The sequence below is a fragment of the Cherax quadricarinatus genome, chromosome 15 (assembly GCF_038502225.1).
Source record: "Cherax quadricarinatus isolate ZL_2023a chromosome 15, ASM3850222v1, whole genome shotgun sequence".
In the NCBI taxonomy this organism is placed as follows: Eukaryota; Metazoa; Arthropoda; class Malacostraca; order Decapoda; family Parastacidae; genus Cherax; species Cherax quadricarinatus.
The window spans coordinates 11082262-11106986 of NC_091306.1; the positions used below are offsets into that span (position 1 = coordinate 11082262).

General features: G+C 36.3%; 1 protein-coding gene across 6 annotated transcripts in view; it reads right to left on the bottom strand.

The window, feature by feature from the left end:
• vari (MAGUK p55 subfamily member vari) overlaps positions 1 to 24725 on the bottom strand; it is a 344145-nt gene that overhangs the window by 79902 nt on the left and 239518 nt on the right. For 5 of the 6 annotated variants that reach the window (XM_070085146.1, XM_070085147.1, XM_070085149.1 and 2 more), the window contains 3 exons: positions 17792 to 17944; positions 2485 to 2796; positions 2048 to 2188 (listed from right to left, as the gene is read on the bottom strand). In XM_070085146.1, the coding sequence (XP_069941247.1) occupies positions 2048 to 2188; positions 2485 to 2796; positions 17792 to 17944 (606 nt within the window). Of the gene's footprint in view, positions 1 to 2047; positions 2189 to 2484; positions 2797 to 17791; positions 17945 to 21609; positions 21774 to 22189; positions 22322 to 24725 lie in introns of those variants that run through there. The other variant, XM_070085151.1, reaches the window with a different exon arrangement.

Consider the following 24725-nt stretch of genomic DNA (forward strand, 5'->3'; position numbering starts at 1 on the left):
AGGATCAATGAGATATTAAGATATTTAAGTGCCACTACATACATAGGTTAATAGAAAAACTCATCACAGTAGTGGACCACAGCTCTAAGACTGACATGCCAGATTTGGCATAAATTTAACATTTGCAAATGCCCTTACACACATCAAGGTGTTATGGGATGAAGTGCCCTCACTAACCATAAATGCAGGCTGGGGTAAATTATGCTTCTGTGGTGCATAATTTATCTGGTTTTGCCTCAGTGAGGAGTCAAGTCCAGGAAATTCTGACTCTGGCAAGGACAGCAAGACACGAGGACTTCAGTAAAGATGACGTAAATGAACTGTCAGAAGGTGAGGACAAAGATGCATCTGAAGGAGAAATGCTGGAGAATCTTCATTCCCAGCTGGATGATGATGATGATGATGAACATGAAGATAACCAATTAACACTCAATACTTACATGCAGACTCTTAAACTGACACATCTTGAAGCACTGCTATGAAGTACAGTGGTACCCTGAGTTTCGACCATAATTTGTTCCAGAAGGCTGTTTGAGTGCCGTTACCGAGCGAATTTGTTCCCATAAGGAATGATGTAAATTAGACTAGTCCGTTTCAGACTCCCAAAAATGCACTTACAAAAACACTTATAATAATACACTTACATAATTCTTCGAGTTGGGAGCTGTACAAAACTCAGGGTACCACTGTCAAACTTAAAGCAAACAATGATACATTATTGTCTCCTGAATAAAATACTACAAGGTAAACCAGAGCAGAGATGTATTACTCAAAATTTCAACACCTCAATACACTCATCAACTACTAATAACTCTGTATCCACATCAACACAACCAAAAACATCCACCTCAACCAGTAGGGCCACATCAACCCTCACCACACACTACCAAGTCAACAAAATATCAACAGAATTTTAGGGTAAGATAAAATTTATAACTGTTCGCTTTTATTTTTTAACTTGTTCGACATTTTTCAAGGTGCCTGAAACACAACACTATTTTGCCCATATGTTCTTCACTTTATATAAAGCTTTCAATCACACAATGACAATTGTCAGAACTTATCCACCACATTATGGAAGGGTTTACTGTATTTGTTATATATTTATAGTGCTCCAATTTCAAGAAGTGAAAAATATTTGCATGTGACTGAAAGTAGCCATGCAATGCTAAGAGAATATTAAAAATAATAAGTTAAATGCATGAATCTTATTATTATAGCATTCTTACAAACAGTGTAGAAAGGTTACTTGGTGTGGTGCCAGTGGGGCTGGCACACCTTCACACACTAAGCAACCTACCACAACTGTGACATAAATTTGCAATAGTGTATGTATTCATTTCATCCAGACGATTATTCATCCAGCTGATTTATAAGGTATTAAATAAAGTGCAGTAATAATGATACTGTATTATCTTAAAAAAGTTTGAAACATGCACAAAAATAACCCACAGCCTTTACGTCTATCCTCTAAGCCTCATTAACTTTAGGATAACTCCTTTGAAAGGGTAGCCTTGATACAAAATATCCCCTAATTTCAGCTGAATTCAATTGTTAAAAGAGAGTTTTGAAGAACAAAAATATTTATCAAGAAAAGAATCCACCTGTTGCAATAGTATAATTGACTCTTGTAGAAGCTGATGGATTGAATGTGGCTAGCAGCCAGAAAAAGAACAATGAAGTACAGTAGAATTTCCCAAGGTAATGAAAGAATTTTGTGACCAAAACTAATTCTTCCCCAAAAGTATCAAGTCTTAGTGTCAAAGAATGAAGCTATACTCTGGCATTCTCTAAAAGGCATCCATATTATAAGCTAATTATCAAGGAAAAGATTTATATGTATGACATGCAGCACACAAATAATAATAATCAAAGTGCAGTATACATACTGTATTGGGTTAGGTAATCTTTCATAATAGCAATCAATACATATGCATCCTTCAGCATAACACTCCCCACCGTCACCACCCGTTTAGAGGCTCCAGTTGTTAGTTGGTTTCAAGCAGGAAGATACTGGCCTGAACTAAAGAAATATAACCACACTTACAACAGTCTTTGTAGAATCTGGGTGGAGGCTGCTGGTTACCTGGTTACTGGATGGTAGATCATGTAGGGCTGGTATCACTTTCAATGTTACAGAATCTCGACACTTCTCCACTTCCTTATGTAATGCCTGTAGACTTGTAACCTGGAAGAACAATTTGCATTATAAAGACATGGCAAAAATCTAAATATTTTCTTAGTATTTTTCCATTACTTAAACAATTCATATTTAATTCAAGACATCCTAACAAATTTAGATTCTTATTAATAATTACTAATATTTTCATGATGATAAATTTAATTTTTTGTTAGATTTTGCTATTTACAATATTTTATAGGAAGCAAAATTAATCAAAACTATTTTAACCAAACATCTTTTTCAAAATTATTTCTATAGTGAAAGAGATATACAGAAAAATTTTCTTATGACTAAAATCTCACCTTAACTCCATTGACTTCACAGATTGCATCACCAACATGCAAAAGGCCTTGTCTGTCAATGGTGCCTCCTGCCATTATTCTTGCTATGACTAAATAGCTATTCTCATCTTCCCGCACCGTTAGCCCAAGGGGTTCGTCAGGTCTTTTACGGAGGCCCACCATCCTGATGGCGTCCACCGGGTACCCATTTTCCTCTGGCATGAATGTAGCGTTCTCGTGGCAACCGTTCACACTGCTATAACCGTTACTTGAAGTGCCTGCGTCTCCTATATGTCGACGGTCAGCTATAGTATCATGAGTTTCTAAAAGTGCCTGCAAACCACAGGAGAAAAACAATTATTTGTTACAAGAACTATTTATTGCAATTTGGAAACCAATAGGAGATAAAAATTTAAGAGAAAAAACAAGTACATATATGTACGTAGTAATTTACTATAGAATTGAGAAAATGCAGATGGAGAAAACAGGTACAGTATGAGCATTATGAGTCACAGTGTATAATACAGTACTGTACATGAATAGTCTATTAGTGTTTCTTAATACATGCACATTAAAGCATGAAACAAATGCCTTTAGTTGTAAAATGACCAAATATTTTCAGTCTACTTGCATCTCACTGAAGGAAAGACAAAATATGCCTAACTTATAGCACTAATTTTCAATAAATTACTTCAGACAGCAATATAACAGTAATTAGAACCAAATGCTTATGAAGATGAATCAGTGTACTGTATATTAATTTAAATATGTACATGTACTATTCTTTTTGCATGCACTGATGTAGAGGGGCCTGGGCTTATGGAATACGAGGATGCCTTTCTTAGATCCCACAGTGGCCAAGGGACAGTTAGTTTTATATAATGCCAGAAAGGTATGAGCTTTCCCATGGATCTTAGACTGAGGAATCACCTTTACTTTATATTACCCAGTCATGGGGAATACAGTACTGTATATATTATCACTGAATTTATGTAGCATAACAAATCTGGAGCAGTGTTAGCTAAAATATAGATAACTCAACAAAGTAGGAGTTATACTTTAACAGAATAAGAGTCAAGAATATCCCTACAATAAGTGCAAGAAATAACAGGATACTTGAAGTTGTATTTAAGAATGAAAGATTGGGATGCTATATAAAAAAAAAATTGTAAGAAACTAATATTTTAAATTAAAGAGTACAGAGCAGACCAATAATACAGTATGGTACAGTAATAGACAACTAGACAAAGGCTAGTAGAATATACAGTAATACTCACCAGACAAAGAATAGTAAAATAATATGGTACAGTAGTATTCAACTAAGGAACATGAGAATAACAATACAATACAGTAATATTCGTCTAGACCAAAAAATACTAAAATACTGTATAATAAAATTTGAAAATTTTAACAAAATGTGCAAACATCACACCAGAAACAAGTACCTCTTTGATATCTTCATGTTTAACTGAACATCTACTGAAATTCTTTACAAATTAATGGACCGAAAATGTGGACAAACTGAAAAACTGCAATATTCTTACACAATTCAAAACTATGCTTAAGCAGGCACCCTGTGCCTCAACACTGCAGTCAAATCATTCTCCCCATCTCTGTGTAAATACCCTCTACTTTTTTGTATTAGTTTCTCTAAACGAGCACTACTGCTTCACTATACTTTACTTTGTTACTTTAAAATACTTTTTACAACTAGCTTTTAAGTTATTGCAGTAATTGTCACCTGATATTTAAACAAAATTGTACAGTACCTGAGAATGTAATTTATTTGGTTAGAATTTAACTAATTTTTTTTTTATTGTCATGCACTACTAAACTTTCAGTCTACTGTCATAATGTATGCTTGTTGTACAGTATTCATTATAATTAAATTCATTCTATGACTATCTGTAATGTCTTTGCATACATGTATGTCTATTTTTTATGTTCCAAATAATGATAGATTTATATAAAGTGACAATGAGAATGATAGGTATGGTTTATAAAGTGATGATGAGAATGATAACTGAGATTTAAAAACTGCTGATGAGAATGAATGGAGTATATAAATTGCTGATGAGAATGATGAATGGGGTTTATAAATGACACCTTGCTAGTTGAAAACAAGTTTATAGAATGAAAATTACTTACCTGACTATGAATACACAAGGATACCTCACTAAACTGGAAAATGATACCTAACTTATGAAAGATGGATGCTCAACTCATTCAGCATATGTATAAGAGAATATGCATGTACTTCTAACAAAAAGAAAAGCAATTTGGGTTAAGAAGAAATGTCATATGAATTACAAAATAAATCCCAATTTACTGTATATGCTGTAGATCATTTTGAAGAGTATACCCAACAAAGCTTGGAAATGCTGTCATATACAAAACCACTAACAGAAAAGTAATTATAACTGACAAGAGAGATATCTACCAATACCTTTAAACATTAGATATTTGGATATCTTCCTTATTAAGGCCAGACACAAGTTCCATTCCTAACAATGACAAATTCTAAAAAATAAGAATGACTACTTTTGATTAATGTGTATATTTTAGCGAGTTAATGAAAACAATACAACTGAGGTAAGTGGGGTGTGTATAAAAAATAAAGTTTGATTACCAATATGCTGGCAACATTCTCTAGCAGAGTGGCCTTGCTAGACATTCTTTGCAAATTAATTTTCCAATACTTCAATTTTTATCCCTTCCTGACTCCCTCCCTGTCCCCATGCATGGTGGCAAGGTCTGGAGTTCACTCATCACCCTTTTTACCAACATTGTTTCTTTGTGTTAGATGAATCTGGCACTGAATATTATGATAAAAGAATATTATTTGGTATCTTGGGCATTTTTTAAAACTAACTTAAAGTCTGTCAAGGAATTTTACATGATGTTTCAATCTGACTTGGTCCATTATCAAGTTGTGAGAGGAAATTTGGAACTATATATGCATTTATATACACAACTACAGTAATTTTGCACTATTGCATGAAAATTTTAAAACATTTTTCTGACAAGCTAAATTAAATTACATGAAGAGTAGAGTATTTTTCTGTGTGTATAAATGCTATTTATATGAAGATCTACAAATTTTTTGAATACTATTCAGTACTGTATTGAACAATAGGTAACACATACATTGAAGATGCATGCTATCTTTAAATGATAATTTCTGAAACACCCTTTTTATTTTTTTACCACACTGGCCATCTCCCACTGAGATAAGGTGACCCAAAAGAAGAAATACTTTCACCATTATTCACACTATCACTGTTTTATCAGTCATGCTGACACTACAGTTCAGATGCCCCTTCCTGTCTTCCTAAATTTTGTGGTAAATTAACAGATAATGTACAATTTTCCCAATGAATGATCACAACTTGGCATATTCAATTTATAGTTGTAGGATAGTGAATGTTTTATGCTTCAACACAGAGAGATGATGCAGATACTGTGTCATATTTTGAAAAGGTATAGAATATAATGAAACCTGATATACAGTATGGTACAGTGTTTTCAAAACTTTAACATGGAATATGAATATTGGTATGCTTGGACATATTTCATCCCTCAATATCATTATGAAAATATCAGGAAAATGAGTCAAGTGATGTATAATTTACCCCATATAGCCCTTTAACAAATTTTTAATAAATTGTAAAATCAAGTACATGGTGATATATGTATAGAAGACCATCTGGAACACACAAAGGGTAAGATAAATACAGTATAGACATATTAAGGAAATATTAGAAAAGTACAATATGTAGTCATTTTACATAATTTTTAAATTGATGTTATAGATCAAAATTAACTTTATTTCATATATTTCACATACAGTATGTATATTCACATATATTCTAAATTCATATTACTAAATTAAATATGAAAGGTTAATCTACAATCATTACTTTGCAAAGTGCAGTGTCAGTTATATATGTAGTTAAAATACAGCTTACAATACAGTATCAGCAAATACTAATGACATTAGCAAGCCTGCGTTACCAATCACAAAGCCCATGTACCCAGTCAAGCAACTCTATGAAGATTAAAATAATAATTATGGTCCTCTCTATGCATTATAGGCCATTTCTAGAATATAAGTTAAAACATGCATCACTTAAAGAAGCACAGTACAACCACTTTGTGCTCTCAATACATTATCTAGTGTTACAAGATGCCTTGCAAATGATGGCACCACAAGCAATATGCAATACATGCACTGTTGATGACTTCACTCTGACATATGTTACTGATACATCAAGGAACTTTATATAATTAGCCTTTTACTTATTGATGTCCCTACCTGTCAATAAAAACATGCACAGAATATATACAGTGATACCTCGGGATACAAACTTATTTCATTCCAGAAGGCTGTTCGAGTGCTGATATCAAACAAATTTGTTCCCATAAGGAATAATGTAAATTAGATTAATCCATTTCAGACTCCCAAAAGTACACTTACAAAAGCACTTACATAATTGTTTGCATTCTGAGCTGCTCGTATCCCGAGGTACCATTGTACTGAGATATTAGGCTGTTTAATGATTAGGGGTCATAGTATTTTTCATTATGTGTAATCCAAAAGTTTCCTAAAACAATCAAGTAAAAACATGTTTTGGAACTAGATATGGAGAATAAACACCAAGAACAATCACATGATAGCCAATAAAAAGTTTGTTTTGGTATAGTATATCTTTGAACCAGTTTCCCCTCCTAGCAAATTTATTTGAGGTAGTGGTGGAATTGTAAAATCTTTCCCATATATTTAAGCTGGCTCCAAGTATTGAGACACTTGAAAAAGCATGAGAGATATTTGTGAAAGATTTACACATGTTGGTTTGTCAGTCATGCATGTAAAGCAGCTGCTATTGGCTTGCACCAAAATGCAAGAGTACAGAATGTAGGGAGAAAGAGAAAGTAGAGATAATCAGGCATGCCCCCCTACACACACACACAAGCCCCCCAACACCCACACCCACCCACCCACACACACACACACACACACACACACACACACACACACACATGTGCATGTACAAACACTGCAGGACTGGTCTGATAAGTGACTGCTGGAAATAAACCCTAGCAAATGCAAAGCAATGAAAATTGAAGAAGTACAAAGATGTCCAGAAACAGTGTACAGGCTCAAGGGATAAAATCTGTAAACCTCTCTGAAAGAGGACATTGGGGTGAGCATTTTGCCTGAGACACACATCAACCAAATAAGTTCAACAACAGATGCAAGAATTGCAAATTTAAGGGTAGCTTTCAGGAATACCAAAAAAAGGGGCATTTATGACCTTATACAAAACATATGTCAGGCCCACCTTGGGGTATGCAGCACCAGTACAGAACTTGCATCTTATAATATACATGTATATAAAAAAAAAAAAAAAAAAAAAAAAAAAAAAAAATTGCAATAAAAGTAGTAGTTCCAAAGCTGAGGGGTGTGAACTGTGAGGCGAGGCTACACAGCTGGAAATTAAAAGCACAGATAAGTCAGAGATGTCAGAAAATGCTACTTTAGCCTTAGAGAGGTCAGGAAGTGGAACAACCCAGACACGGAAGTGGTATAGGCAGAATCCATACATAGCTTTAAGAACAGGTATGATACCTGGAGTTTACCTGGAGAGAGTTCCGGGGGTCAACGCCCCCGCGGCCCGGTCTGTGACCAGGCCTCCTGGTGGATCAGAGCCTGATCAACCAGGCTGTTGCTGCTGGCTGCACGCAAACCAACGTACGAGCCACAGCCCGGCTGGTCAGGAACCGACTTTAGGTGCTTGTCCAGTGCCAGCTTGAAGACTGCCAGGGGTCTGTTGGTAATCCCCCTTATGTATGCTGGGAGGCAGTTGAACAGTCTCGGGCCCCTGACACTTATTGTATGGTCTCTTAACGTGCTAGTGACACCCCTGCTTTTTATTGGGGGGATGGTGCATCGTCTGCCAAGTCTTTTGCTTTCGTAGTGAGTGATTTTCGTGTGCAAGTTCGGTACTAGTCCCTCTAGGATTTTCCAGGTGTATATAATCATGTATCTCTCCCGCCTGCGTTCCAGGGAATACAGGTTTAGGAACCTCAAGCGCTCCCAGTAATTGAGGTGTTTTATCTCCGTTATGCACGCCGTGAAGGTTCTCTGTACATTTTCTAGGTCAGCAATTTCACCTGCCTTGAAAGGTGCTGTTAGTGTGCAGCAATATTCCAGCCTAGATAGAACAAGTGACCTGAAGAGTGTCATCATGGGCTTGGCCTCCCTAGTTTTGAAGGTTCTCATTATCCATCCTGTCATTTTTCTAGCAGATGCGATTGATACAATGTTATGATAGAGGTGGGGCCAGGAGCTGAGGCTCAACCCCTTCAATTACAGTTAGGTGAGAATTAGAAGATTACAAGTTAGGGGAAAAATGGAAGAAGAAAAATAACATCCACTGAAAGGTCAATCCAGAGGTGGAGAAGTTGTAGCAAACTATGCAAATGCCAACCACTTGAACCATCAGAGACAGTAAGGTTTGAGGTACATCTGTGAGAAGATGCTAAACACAAACCTGAGGAATCAAGATGTTATAGAGCAGAGGTGGGCAAGTTCTTTGAAAAGAGCCACATATAATACTTTTTGTACATTTCTGAATGTTCAAGAGTCACCGAAAATATTAGTATTTTAAAATTGTATATATTAATAATAAAAAATACAGGTTAACATATAGTAGTCTTACTCAATTTCATTACAGGGAAAAGAGATTCACAGCAGTAAGTTGTCTCAAAAACAGAGTAATTGGAAGCCAGTTTTCTGAAAATTTGAAGACTGGGATACTTTGCTTCATGGATTTGTTTCCAAGTCAGTTAGAGAGGAGCTTTTATGTACTAGCTTCATACCCACATCTTCCTGCAGCTCAGTAAGCTTTGTTTCTATTGAAGCAACATCCAAGGCAAAAGGTGCAACAACAGGACATCCATTGTTGATGACACCAATCACTAAAGGATTCTCAAGAAATTGAAAACATGGCTTTAACTTTAAATGTTCAGGACAGCTGAGATCGTGTCAATTGCCCAACTAGGCCAATATCTTGACTTACTATAGCTGGTGCTCCATCTGTTGCAATGCTAACAAGTTTATGCAATGGTAGTTGAGCATTTAATAAAACTTTGTAAAGTGCATTTTTGATGTCAATACCTTTTGTGGTTTCCTTTAAGCATATCAGACCTAAGAACATAAGAAAGAAGGAACACTGCAACAGGCCTACTGGCCTATGCAGGGCAGGTCCACATCAACTCCCAGCTTAGACCAATGGCCCACCCAGTCAGGTCACCTCCACTTAAGGAAGGGGCACAGCATGAGACCCAGTAGCACCAGCTAGTCAGGTCCAACTCACACCCACCCACACCCACTCATGTATTTATCTAACCTATTTTTAAAACTACACAACGTCTTAGCTTCTATAACAGTACTTGGGAGTTTGTTCCAATCATCCACAACTCTATTACCAAACCAGTGCTTTCCTCTATCCTTCCTGAATCTGAATTTTTCCAGCTTAAAACCATTGCTGCGAGTCCTGTCTAGGCTAGATATTTTTAGCACACTATTTACATCCCCTTCATTCATTTGTTTTCCATTTATACACCTCAATTATATCCCCCCCTAATTCTATGCCTTTCTAGAGAGTGCAGATTCAGGGCCCTCAGTCTATCCTCATAGGGAAGATTTCTGATACATGGGATCAACTTTGTCATACTCCTCTGTACATTTTCCAGTGCATTTATATCCATTCTGTAATACGGTGACCAGAACTGTGCAGCGTAATCTAAATGAGGCCTAACCAAGGATATATAGACTTGAAGAACAACCTGAGGATTTCTATTATTTATGCTTCTTCCTATGAAGCCAATAATTCTGTCAGCTTTATTGCAAATGCTTATGCACTGTTGTCTTGGTTTCAAGTTACTGCTAATCAGAACTCCTAAATCCTTTTCACAATCAGTAATAATAAGATCTACATTATTTATTTTACATATGGCTTGGTTATTATCCTTTCCAGCATTTAGAACTTTGCATTTGTCTATATTAAGCTGCATCTGCCACTTCTTCGACCATTGCATCAGTCTATTCAAATCATCCTGGAGTGCTCTAATGTCCTCATTAGAATGAATTGGACCGCCTATTTTGGTGTCATCAGCAAATTTGCTTATGTTGCTATATATTCCCTCATCTATGTCATTTATGTAAATTGTGAACAAGGGGCCCAACACTAACCCCTGTGGAGCACCACTTGTGACGTGCCCCACATTCTGATTTCTCCCCATTTATTCAAACTCTCTGCTGCCTATTTGTTAACCATGCTTCTACCCAGGAAAAAACTTATCCTTTTCAGTGTGCCTAAGTTTCCTCAATAGCCTCTGATGTGGAACTCTATCAAAAGCCTTACTGAAGTCCATATACACAGTATCATATTCAATACCATGATCTACCTCCTCAAATACCTTAGTGAAAAAAGTTAGTAAAATCGTAAGACAGGAACGCCCCTTTGTAAAACCACGATGAAATTCATTAATCAATTTATGCCTTTCAAGACGGCTACAAATTGCCTCAGCAATTATTGATTCCATAAATTTTCCGACTATGGAAGTAAGGCTTACTGGTCTATAGTTCAAAGCTAAGGACCCGTCACCTGCCTTGTAAATAGGTATTACATTTGCCATTTTCCAATTATATGTCACTATGCCAGTTTGTAGTGATTTGTTGAAAAGATTTGCCAAAGGTTTGCTAAGTTCCTCTTTACATTCCTTTAAAACCCTTGCAAACAATTCATCAGGCCCTGGGGATCTGTTAGGTTTTAATTTCTGTATGTGTCTGAGGACCATGTCACTAGTTACCCCAATCGTGCATAGCTTATTATCATCCTGTTCTACGTAATTTATTATTTCTGGAATTTTGTTAGTATCTTCCTAAGTAAAAACTGAGAGGAAGTAAGTATTGAAAATTTCACACATTTCCTTATCACTGTCAATGAATTCTTTTACATTTCCATTGTTTGTAACATAGCGAACAAATATATATAGCTAACTGAGGGATATCTTGAATGCCTGTAGATTCAGCCAGTGCTAAGCTGAAAGCAATACAGCTTTTCAGATCACTCTGCAGTGAACATACGATTGTAGAACGAATTTCAGAAATGCATCTCGTAGTAGTGCAGCAGGAGATAGGAATTTGTTCTATTGCCTGTGAAAGTTTTGAGTTCTCTTGACCAAGAACTGCAATCACATCACTAATATTCTTTTTTTACATATTCTCCACGAGTGTAATATTTAAAGATATAACAAAACTAGCTTCAGTAGCCAAATGACTTTGCTTACAGAGGGAAATTAGGCTATTTTGTTGAGCGACTAAATTAGATTTCAAAAATTTTATCTTATTTATTTTGCAGTTCTGATTCAGATGCAGTTTTTTTACGGTTACATTCATGATAAAGTGTACGGTAGGGTTATTATTGAAAGAATTAGAGGTAAGACAGAGAGTAGGATTGCACATAAGCAAGGAGGCTTTAGAGTGGGTAGGGGATGTATAGATCAAGTGTTTACATTGAAGCATATATGTGAACAGTATTTAGATAAAGGTAGAAAAGTTTTCATTGCATTTATGGATTTAGAAAAGGCATATGAAAGAGTGGATAGGGAAGCAATGTGGCAGATGTTGCAAGTGTATGGAATAGGTAGTAAGTTATTAAATGCTGTAAAGAGTTTTTATGAGGATAGTGAGGCTCAGGTTAGGGTGTGTAGGAGAGAGGGAGATTACTTCCTGGTAAAAGTAGGTCTTAGATAGGGATATGTAATGTTACCATGGTTGTTTAATATACAGTATTTATAGATGGGGTTGTAAAAGAAGTAAATGCTAGGGTGTTGGGGAGAGGAGTGAGATTAAATTATGGGGAATGAAGTACAAAATGGGAGTTGACACAGTTACTTTTTGCTGATGATACTGTGCTTATGGGAGATTCTAAAGAAAAGTTGCAAAGGTTAGTAGACAAGTTTGGGAGGGTGTGTAAAGGTAGAAAGTCGAAAGTGAACATAGATAAAAGTAAGGTGAGGAGGGTATCAAATGATTTAGATAAAGAAAAATTGGATATCACATTGGAGAGAGGGAGTAAGGAAGAAGTGAATGTTTTCAGATATTTGGGAGTTGACTTTCAGCAGATGGGTTTATGAAGGATGAGGTTAACCATAGAACTGATGAGGGAAAAAAGGTGAGTGCATTGAGGTATCTGTGGAGACAATAAAAACGTTATCAATGGAGGCAAAGAAGGGAATGTATGAAAGTATAGTGATATCAACACTCTTATATGGGTGTGAAGCTTGGGTTGTAAATGCTGCAGCGAGGAGGCAGCTGGAGGCAGTGGAGATGTCCTGTCTAAGGGCAATGTGTGGTGTAAATATTATGCAGAGAATTCGGAGTGTGGAAATTAGGAGGTGTGGAGTTACTAAAAGTATTAGTCAGAGGGCTGAAGAGGGGTTGTTGAGGTGGTTTGGTCATTTAGAGAATGGATCAAAATAGAATGAATTGGAGAACATATAAATCTGTAAGGGAAGGAAGGAGGGGTAGGGGGTCGTCCTCGAAAAGGTTGGAAGGGGTAAAGGCTTTGTGGATAAGGGGCTTGGACTTCCAGCAAACATGTGTGAGCCTGTTAGATAGGAGTAAATGGAGATGAATGGTTTTTGGGACTTGACGAGCTGTTGAAGTGTGAGCAGGGTAATATTTAGTAAAGGGATTCAGGGAAACTGGTTATTATAGATTTAGCCGGACTTGAGTCCTGAAAATGGGAAGCAGAGTGCCTGCACTTTAAATTAGGGGTCTGGGATATTGACATTTTGGAGGGACTTATAAACATTGTATCTGAGCGCCTCTGCAAAGACAGTGATTATGTATAAGTGAGGTGAAGGTGTTGAATGATGATGAAAGTATTTTCTTTTTGGGTCACCCTGCCTTGGTCAGAGACGTCCGACTTGTTGAGAAAAAAAAAAAAATCATGGTGATACTAAATTATTGGCTTTAAAGTGGCTGATAGTTGTATGACATAAGACATTGAGCCTTTTCATCCCTTAACCCTTTGAATGTCGCAACCCCAAATCTTGAGATGTCTCATGGTGTCACAAAATATTTGAAAATATTATTTTTTCTTATGAAATAAAAGAGAATCTTTTCCCGATGGTAATGACACCAAAAGTACGAAATTTTATGGAAAACTTACAGAATTACACTCTCATGAAGTTAGAGACCTCGGCGACATTTACAAATCGGAGATTTTGCCCACTTTGAGCCCTATTTTTGGCTAATTCCATTGTTCCAGTCAACCAAACTCATAGCTATTTCTTTAGAACTCCATTTGTTCTATCAATTGAGTACAAGAAAATGTCCATTTACCGATTTCAACTACCCAATAAAATGGTCAGAAATTGCCAATTTGGCCAATTTCATGCAAATTAAAAATTATGCCAATTTCAAAATAGGGTCCGGAATGAACAATGCAGACATTCCTGGCTCCAAAATAACATTTTCTTTGTTCATCAGTCACGTCTCCAGGCCCCTCTAATATTACTCTTACTTTCTGTTTTGAATTTTTATTCAAACAAAAAATAGAAGATTTACTGTTATGCAGAATACTGCAATATTGTAATACGTAATTGTATAAATAATGTCAACCCATTCATGACTGCATATCAGAATGGCTAGTTGGACATTTATTGGACAATGATGTCATTTGTTTACTCTTGAACATCAGCAAAAATCAAACATTTCCCCTACTTTGAGCTCCATTTCAAGGCCCTTTTCACAGTAATACCAATAAAAATCACCTCCATTTCTATATGTTTTCCATTCTATCAAATGTGACTACAAAAATAAGAATATAACCATAAAAACTATACGAAAATACACCTCAAAGTCAGCGTTTTAGTCCAAAAACACATTGAGTTTTTTTTCTCATTAGGCACTGCTTGCTGCAGGATTTTTTTTATACTGTGCACACTGACCACACAGACCCATTCTCTCACACGTGGGCCTACCAGCTGTCTCCCGCATGATTTGAAGCCGCTAGAATTTTTGAGTATATATACATCAAACACACTGGCTCGTAAGACGTATCAAGTTCCAGTATCGATTAGCCATATTCTGATAGACTGTCCTCTCTATCAACGAGCACGTAGAATTTACCTCCAACGTCGTCTCCGCTCTCCTACTCTCTCTTTACGTTCCCTTCTTGCTGATGGACCCTCCTTTAACCCTTAAACGGTCCAAACAGATCGATGTTCAAATCCGTAGTGCTCCAAAAGTAGATCTACATTTTTTTTTACATATTTTCAAATATAACAAAAAATAAAATGTAGATAAAAGTTTTTTTACACATTTTCAAATGTAAAAAACAAAAGATTTAAATTTTTTTACATACTTTCAAATATTGAAAAAACGTATATATACGTTTGGACCGTTTAAGGGTTAATCCTGACTCTCTCATTGACTTCTTGACAACGACTGATTTACTCCACAAACTCTGATGATGATACCTTTCGCACTCCCCTCAGCCCTTTCTACATCAACCTCTTGCTGCCCTCTACCCTTTCACCATCCACTGCCCAGCTGTTCTCCATAACCTATTACTCATCCATCTCCTTTTTGCCACCTGATACCCTCGCTTCCTTCCTGCCCTGCAGCGCTGTATAGCCCTTGTGGTTTAGCGCTTCTTTTTGATTATAATAATAATAATAATCGTAAGACGTATATATACGACCGAAACTCAGAGTTAACAGTAAAAGCAAAATCCTCCTCCCACTGTTGGTTAAACACCCTCTTGTTCGTACATCCGTTTTATACTCTTCTGTTACTCAGTCATTTTAAACAAGGGTTTTATAACTTTAATAAATACCTAAGACTGATTTTAGTTAATCAGAAAAGTACTTATCTACACTGCACTAGTTATGTTCTGCTACCGCCACAAGCATGTAACTGGTATGCACTGCATGAAGAGTGATGGCGCAGAGTCCAGTTGCATCATCCATACTTGTTTAAAACATGTTTTGATTATGTTCAGCAAGTTTAAACAGCAGTTTAGACACATAATGTAATATGGATGTTTGAAAAGATAATGTGAATTACCCACATTTTTTTTTTTCATCAAACCAGCCATATCCCACCAAGGCAGGGTGACCAAAAAAGAAAAACTAAAGTTTTTCTTTTTAAATTTAGTAATGTATACAGGAAAAGGGCTTACTAGTAATGTATACAGAAGGGGTTACTAATATTGGTACATGCTACAGGTGCTATTCACTTAACACCTTACCTGTTTAACAACTGTTCGGACTTACGCCCAGCCCTCTGACCAGTGTACTGTATGTGTATTTTACTTTTTTATTGCTTTTTAATGACTGGTTTTGTTATTAATATACTAAAAATGTTATAAATGGTGCTAAGGCAACATTAAAACAATATCTAAAGATTGTTGACACAAACCCACTACCAGTACAGTATGCTTGAAATAGTATCAGGAAGGGGCAGTTCGTCGCTTACTGACCTACTCTTAGGAACAGAACTCATTTATTAAGCAAGGAGTACATGTATGCTACTATAGATCAATATAAAATTTTAGGAAAAATGGCATGGAAACCCAATATTGTCTCAGGAGCTGAAGAAAGTAGCTTCGGGAGGTGCAGTTTGCCCACCGTTGTTATAGAGTATTACAGAAAGGGGAATATGTCCTCCAAAAATACTTGCTATGCAGCAATATATACAATGTTTTTTTAATAAAATAAATAAAAATTATTTCCATCACAAGTCCTGGACAAAATTAAATATATTTGCTGTACCTAAAAAAGCATATTTTTCATGCTGTTAAATGTTTCATACTATGGCTTACTATTTTTATTACTTCCCAATTTAGGGTCCCTGTAGATGATTCATTATCTTAGTAACTTGGTCATGACTGTGACCAGATCTACTTGGAGTTCATTACCTTTGTAACTTGTTCAGCTATCAAAACTTTGGGGCCGAGTCCTTAGACCCATTATGTACCTCTGTAATCTTTTGACTACTGCCCACAGGATGGGTATGGGGTGCAAAATAATGATATTAAACTGATGAGAGAACAAGCCACAGGGTCAATGATCACTGTAATTATTAACAGACAAGAGATAAGATACGTTTTGTTCAGATTTTTAACCTGAGGGTTAGCCACCCAGGATAACCCAAGAAAGTCAGTGTGTCATCAAGGACTGTCTGTCTTATTTCCATTGGGGTCCTTCAATCTTGTCCCCCACACCCATCGGCCAACACCCAGGTACTTGCTAGGTGAATGGGGACAGCAGGTGTCAGGAAACACGCCCAATGTTTCTAACTGGCTGGGGATTGAACCACGGACACTGTGTGAAGTGAGAGCGTTTCCTACCAGGCAATATCATGAAGTCTGAATACTGTGAATTAAATAGGTAAAGTACTGTAACTGAACTACTGAAATTTATTAGAAAATGAACCATTTAGGTTCTTATCACCATGAAATTTTAATGCCATCTTGGCACATAACATATCCTGCATAATACTGTACCTGTTAGATAATGATTACCTGCTGCTGGTATGTATTTTCCCAAAATAAATTTTAATGTTCTAAAAGGAATATTTGTTTAATGTCACTTGTGGGTCACTTGTCTACACAAGTCATATCAGTGGGTTTGAGATATTAAGACAGATTTTGACCCAATAAATGCAAATCACTTGGGGCCAATGTTATTTATTTTTTATGAAGTTTCTTATAACTAACCAACAGGCCAAGAAGACCCTTCACTAGTTATTAGAATGGGAATCTTTACTTCATTTTACAAAATAAAGAACTCATTCTTCAGTTATAATAAAAGAGCATTAGCACATGCAAATACAGGTAACATTCAAAAGACATTTTAGTGTGTGAACTATAAACCTAATGCAAAAATTAAAGTTCAAGTAAGATTAAAGTTAATGATAATAAAAAAGATACGCTCAAAATTCAAACTAAAGGTATGAAAAAGGAACCATTCCTTTAGTAATGAAAAAACCATGTGGCCTCTATAAGAGGGATACATGGGATTAACAATAAAGCAAGCATCCATCTTACATATCAACTCCAGGATTAGATGATGCAATAACAAAGACCTTGCATGAAAGAGGATTTGAACAACATTTGGCCATGCAGATTCAAAGTCCAGCCATACTCAACGTGGAACTCAGCAGTACTCAACATGGGCTACAGACAACATGTGATGGTCCGCGAGCTTACATAACGCCAGACTGGGCACACGTCAGAGGCCATACCAGCAGGTGGGGCCGATGGAGGAGGTCTGCAAGCTCTTGTGAAGGAGCACTCGTTGATCCTTCACACAGCTGGCGGATCTGAGAGACGAGCTTGGCGTTTCCCGAGGACACAGGTTCTGCTACTCCCACACCATCCTCTAATGTGTCTTGTACCTGACAAAGAAACATTTACTATTAAGATTATTTCTACTAATGACCAATGGTATATTTAATATGTTACAGTATGCTGACACAGGCACCTGAGACAACTCCACTGAGCACTTCCTATGAAGTTGCTCACACTTCATTAGAACCAGGGGTCAAGGGCAACCCAGGGACCTCAGTGTCTTAACACTCATTCTGATTTAACAAGACACATACAGTAAGTCCTTACTTTACATTGGCGATAGGTTCATGGGAACCACAACTTTAAGCGAAACAACGTAAAACAAAGCCACACCTCACTGTCAATCATCAAACCTCTTTAAAACTTCTAGTTTTGTTTCTAATGTCACAGTTCTCTTTTTTTTTGTGGCCACAGACATCAGGGAGTGCACTGTACACCTTTAGTACTCATTGCAACAGGGTTAAATCAAAGAAGAAATGTTTGCAAAGCAAAAATTGTAAGGAGCACCTCCTACCACCACTCAGTTCAAAAACAAACTATCAAATATGGCGGGCTCGCTGAGCTTTTTCATACCACATCGTTTATTGTCATGCATATGTATGATTTTTGTATACTTTATGAATTTTTATTTTACAATACAACCTCTCCTCACTTAGCGACGGAGCTCCATTCCTGAGACCTCATCGGTAAACGAATTCGTCGGTAAGTGAGGAGCATACTATAATGGTAGTGGGTTTGTGTCAACCATCTTTGATATTGTTTTAATGTCATCTCTGCGCCATTTATAGCATTTCTGGTATATTTTTAAATGTCTGTACAATAGTGTACTGTATATTATAATAAAAAAATAGAGGAAATCAGCTTTAATATACATTATTTAGGTATGAAGACTGGTCAAAGGGCCTGTCGTAAGTCTGAGTCATCAGTAAATGAGTACAGGTCTCCCTCAACATTCGTGAGGGTTAGGGCTCAAGACCCTTGCAAATGTTGAAAAATCGCAAATGTTTGGTGACCCAATATTTTGTAGGGAAATATAGTACAATACTGCTTCCTTAACCTATTGAACCATGAACAATCATAAAACACATGAAAACATCGTAAAATACATACTTGAATTGTACACATATATACATGCTCCTCCCACTCATATATTTGTCCAGTCTCTGATACCCAAGGTCCTATTGAAGCTAAAACCTTGGGTAGTTTCAAATTTTGGTTGGATAAATACATAAGTGAGAGGGGGTTATACATGTATATGCTTGCTGCATATATAACATGCAGCAAGCTCACTAAGGCATTTATTGCATCTTCTTTAATTACATTTTGGAGGATAACAGTATTGTAAATATCACAGGGGAGTGATTATTATTATTATAATATTTAGGAGAAAGTGCTAAACCCGTAGGGATCCTAGACTTGAGGAAATGGGGATAATCAGGTTCAATGCGATGGGGAACACAAGTACAATTCCTTTGATCAAGAACCCTCACCAGCATTAAGGAGCCACCCTCCACTATAGCAGGAGGGGGTGGATATTTGCAATGCAGGGATATTAATTTATCATTACACAGTATAATATAGGATAGGCCAGAATTACAACATACATTCAGCACGTTTACATAGTCACAATGTGGTATTATAAGCGTGAAAAATACTGTTGATAGGAAGATGAACACATGCCGAATCTTCCACACAAGACGAAATCTATCACATTCACTTAGGTACAGAATTAGGTATTTATATTTAATACCAGTCTACCTGGAGGGTATTCCGGGGATCAACACCCCCGCGGCCCGGTCCACGACCAGACCTCCCGGTGGATCAGGGCCTGATCAACCAGGTTGTTACTGCTAGCCACCCATAGTCCAACGTATGAACCACAGCCCGGCTGATCTGGCACCGACTTTAGGTATCTATCCAGCTCCCTCTTGAAGACAGCCAGGGGCCTATTAGTAATTACCCTTATGCTTGGTGGGAGGCTGTTGAACAGTCTTGAGCCCCGGACACTTAGGTGTTTTCTCTTAATGTACCAATGGCGCCCCTACTTTTAATTGGGGGTATTTTGCATCGCCTGACCAGTCTTTTACTTTCGTATGGAGTGATTTCTGTGTACAGATTCGGGACCATTCCTTCTAGGATTTTCCAAGTGTAGATTATGACATATCTCTCTCTCCTGCGTTCCTGCAAGTACAAGTCAAGTGCTTCCAAGCGTTCCCAGTAGTTAAGGTGCTTGATAGAACTTATACGTTTAGTGTCAGAAGCACTGTAATTCAAACGGGAAGCTGGTGCAAGTTTACAAGATATGGGAGTATCATCATTAAGGCAGTTCAGCTTATATAATCATCCCTATACAAAGGAAAAGGCAGAAAAAGTTATACTTGCACATCATTTATATAAGCGCATTACACACATGGGTTCAAGCCCTATCCGTTTCGTGGTTTTAAAATAATATAACATAATATATATATATATATATATATATATATATATATATATATATATATATATATATATATATATATATATATATATATATATATATATAGAATTGATGAGGGAAAAAGAGTGAGTGGTGCACTTAGGAGTCTGTGGAGACAAAGAACTTTGTCCTTGGAGGCAAAGAGGGGACTGTATGAGAGTATAGTTTTACCAACGCTCTTATATGGGTGTGAAGCGTGGGTGATGAATGTTGCAGCGAGGAGAAGGCTGGAGGCAGTGGAGATGTCATGTCTGAGGGCAATGTGTGGTGTGAATATAATGCAGAGAATTCGTAGTTTGGAAGTTAGGAGGAGGTGCGGGATTACCAAAACTGTTGTCCAGAGGGCTGAGGAAGGGTTGTTGAGGTGGTTCGGACATGTAGAGAGAATGGAGCGAAACAGAATGACTTCAAGAGTGTATCAGTCTGTAGTGGAAGGAAGGCGGGGTAGGGGTCGGCCTAGGAAAGGTTGGAGGGAGGGGGTAAAGGAGGTTTTGTGTGCGAGGGGCTTGGACTTCCAGCAGGTATGCATGAGCGTGTTTGATAGGAGTGAATGGTGACAAATGGTTTTTAATACTTGACGTGCTGTTGGAGTGTGAGCAAAGTAACATTTATGAAGGGGTTCAGGGAAACCGGCAGGCCGGACTTGAGTCCTGGAGATGGGAAGTACAGTGCCTGCACTCTGAAGGAGGGGTGTTAATGTTGCAGTTTAAAAACTGTAGTGTAAAGCACCCTTCTGGCAAGACAGTGATGGAGTGAATGATGGTGAAAGTTTTTCTTTTTCGGGCCACCCTGCCTTGGTGGGAATCGGCCAGTGTGATAATAAAAAAAAAAAAAAAAATATATATATATATATATAGATATATATATATATATATATATATATATATATGTATATACATATATATATATATATATACATATATATATATATATATATATATATATATATATATATATATATATATATATATATATATATATATATATATATATATATATATATATATATATATATATATATATATATATATAAATTTATCTCTATGTAAATATGAATGTGTCGATAATAAATTTATTATTAGTACCTACCTTCATCCCCCTATTATACAGACTACACTTCTAATTGGTATGGGAAAACACTTAAATGGGAAATTTTAAAGGATACAGAATAAGAATGTAGTGGCATTTTTAAATATAATACAAAAACTTATTACGTTTTGTACATGTTCTCACCTTTTTAACAACAACCAACTTCACCTTCTCTTCAAACATGGTTTCTATTTCAGAAATATTCATATCGTTTTCATGAACTGAGCAACACTTGAGATACCAAGTATACTGTTTAGTATTATAACAGAGTTTTCAAGTGACGACTGATGCTTAAACTTTTCAGACAACTGACCGAGATATATATATATATATATATATATATATATATATATATATATATATATATATATATATATATATATTTATATATATATATATATTTATATATATATATATATTTATATATATATATATATATATATATATATATATATATATATATATATATATATTTATATATATATATATATTTATATATATATATATATATATATATATATATATATATATATATATATATATATATATATATATATATATATATATATATATATATGATGGATGAAGTTACAGATTCTTTATAAAGAGGAATATCAAATACAAGTAGAGTATAGAATACAGCGAAGTTGAAAATATGGGTAGAGAATATTAGGTTGAGAATGTCAAGTCGAGTGTGTCGTTGAGAATGTGATGTTAAGAATACCGTGTAGAGTGTATCCAGAACGTGATGTAGAGGTTAGTTTAGAGAATGTCAACATCACACAGTCCACCACAACACTGAAGGATTCAGTGTTATGGTATTGGTGTGCGTTGCCATGGTGACCAGCTGCAGGGGTGGAGCTTGTGCTTCATGACCCCTGCCCCTCAAAGCAGGTTCCTTGACGTTGGTGAGGGGCTCTTGATCTAGGGAATTGGATGTGTGCTCCAATTCCCTGAATCGAGCCTGAATACCTTCCACCACCTCCCCCACATGCTCTGTATAATCCTACGGGTTTAGCGCCCAATGATTATTATAATTCATGTCCAACATCTATTAGTCTTTATACCTTACATACGTTATATGCAAAATAATAGAATCCAGAAAAACAAACAAACGTAACTGGTCCTTGTCACCGCTATGCATTAAATGCATATTCACATTTACGTACCTAAGTTCCTTTATTTTCGTAAATAAGTTTCTGAATCCGATTCATGGAAGAATTTTTTTTTTTTTGAGTCAGCGAAGCTGAGTGCAGATAAACTGTGAGCAACCAGAAATTCAACTTGAGAGGGGGGAGGGAATTCGAGGATTAAAAAACATATGCTGAAAAATATAAAGAAACAGCTTAAATTAATAAAAAAAATCGATACTTTCATTGTGTATATAAAATTTCTTGAACTATCGTTGGTCGCTGGGAAATATAATACTTAAAATAAGTTATTATTAAAAAAAATTGAATCTGGGTTTTTTTTTAGTCCTATTAGATGTCCCCCCCCCCCGTCCTTTCCGTGGCTGCATCACTGGGTGAGGCAACAAAGGAGGGGAAGTACATTAATGCAACAACAGAATGAGGAATACTGAGGGAGGGGAGAGAGTGGCAACAGCAATAGACTGCTTGACCAACACAACACAAAAGACTTCTCGAACACTTAAAAATATATATCCGTTTACCACGGGACTATTAAAGCAACATGTTAATTACTTTTATACTTACTTAAATTTATCAGATTATAAAAACATTTATGTACATATAGAAAATTTAGGTCAAATTTTTATTTTTATTTTATTCGAACAAAAATATTCACGAAAAATACTAACAAAAACAATAAGACAATACAGGTCATTATGTTCTTGGACAAAGAACAAATTAAATGATCTTTTCTATATACTTATATTTATAATCAACTGGTTTAAAAAACAGGTAACATGTTTTTCAAACTATTACAAACACACATACACACACGTGTGTGTGTGTAATATATGTATACACACACACACACACACACACACACACACACAAACAGGAGGCCAGGAGCTCAGTATCGACCCCTGCAACAACAATTAGGTGAGTACATATACATACGGAATGGAATAGAATCCACGTGAATAACTGTTCTGGATAGGCCAAATATCTTAAAGATTTGTGCTGACCCATTCAGCCATGTCAAGCGACGAATCTTCTTAAAAAAATTAATAATAATAAAAAAAAAATTAAGTGTGTTTAAAGTCGGAGGATTTGGTTCTCCTCAGGCACTGGACGCTACAAGCTCCCAGGCGACACTGGAAATAGCGACCGTCATAGGTATCGGTCCCATTCAGCTCTGATACTCTTAGTAAGTTTGAAGTGATGTTACCCACCTGCTGCTTGCTTTCAAGTCTGGGGACACTCTGGTCTGAGGACCATGTAAAACTATTTTTATAGTCGTCTTGAGATTTTAGATACGGTTTTAGGAGCATGAGGTTTTAGATACGCTCGAAAACTTTAATAAACAAATTTTATTCCTGATGCCACCAGGTGACATCCATTAAAATCTTTGGTGTGGCCGGGGAGGCTATAGGCGTGAGTTCGAATCTAGTTCTATCATTTTTTTAAAAGTCTTGCTTATATTAGGAACTTGGAGGTTTTCTTTTCCTCAAGTCTCTGACTTTCTCTACAATTCTTCACTTTGCTTAACATTCATTCATAAGCCCATTTTCCCCATTTCTCTCATTAGTCTACCGTTCTGTAATCTGATTTTCTATTCATTGCAGTCATACTGATTAAATTTTCCTCTTTAACAATATTCTTGATAAAATCTCTTCCATCACAGGCAAAAATTATCACTTGTATAGAAGAGTTTCTTCAACATGTGAATATTTGCAAGTCTCTTTTGTTATATGTGTTATATCTATCGTAGTACTTACTTATTTCACCTGTTTTCAGCTTGCGTATACATTTAACGTTCTCTGTCTTCCCTCCTTCCCTGGATGAAATGGTGTATTTCCAACAAGTATGAGTATGTCAGAGAAGTTTCAGAACAAGTTATGATGACTAAAATCTTATTTTGTAACTTGTGTATTGTCTGACTCCCTCCCTCCCGTCTCCACACACCTGTTTTAAAAGCATTAAGGTCAGAAGCTTGTGTGCGACCTCACACCGACCAAAGCATGGAAGTATGCGGATGTATGTTTGCGTGTATAGTAAGGCGTTATGCTACCACTGACGCAAACCAAAGCCAGTTTAAACCACTTACCAAAGCCAGTGACGCAGTTAACATTG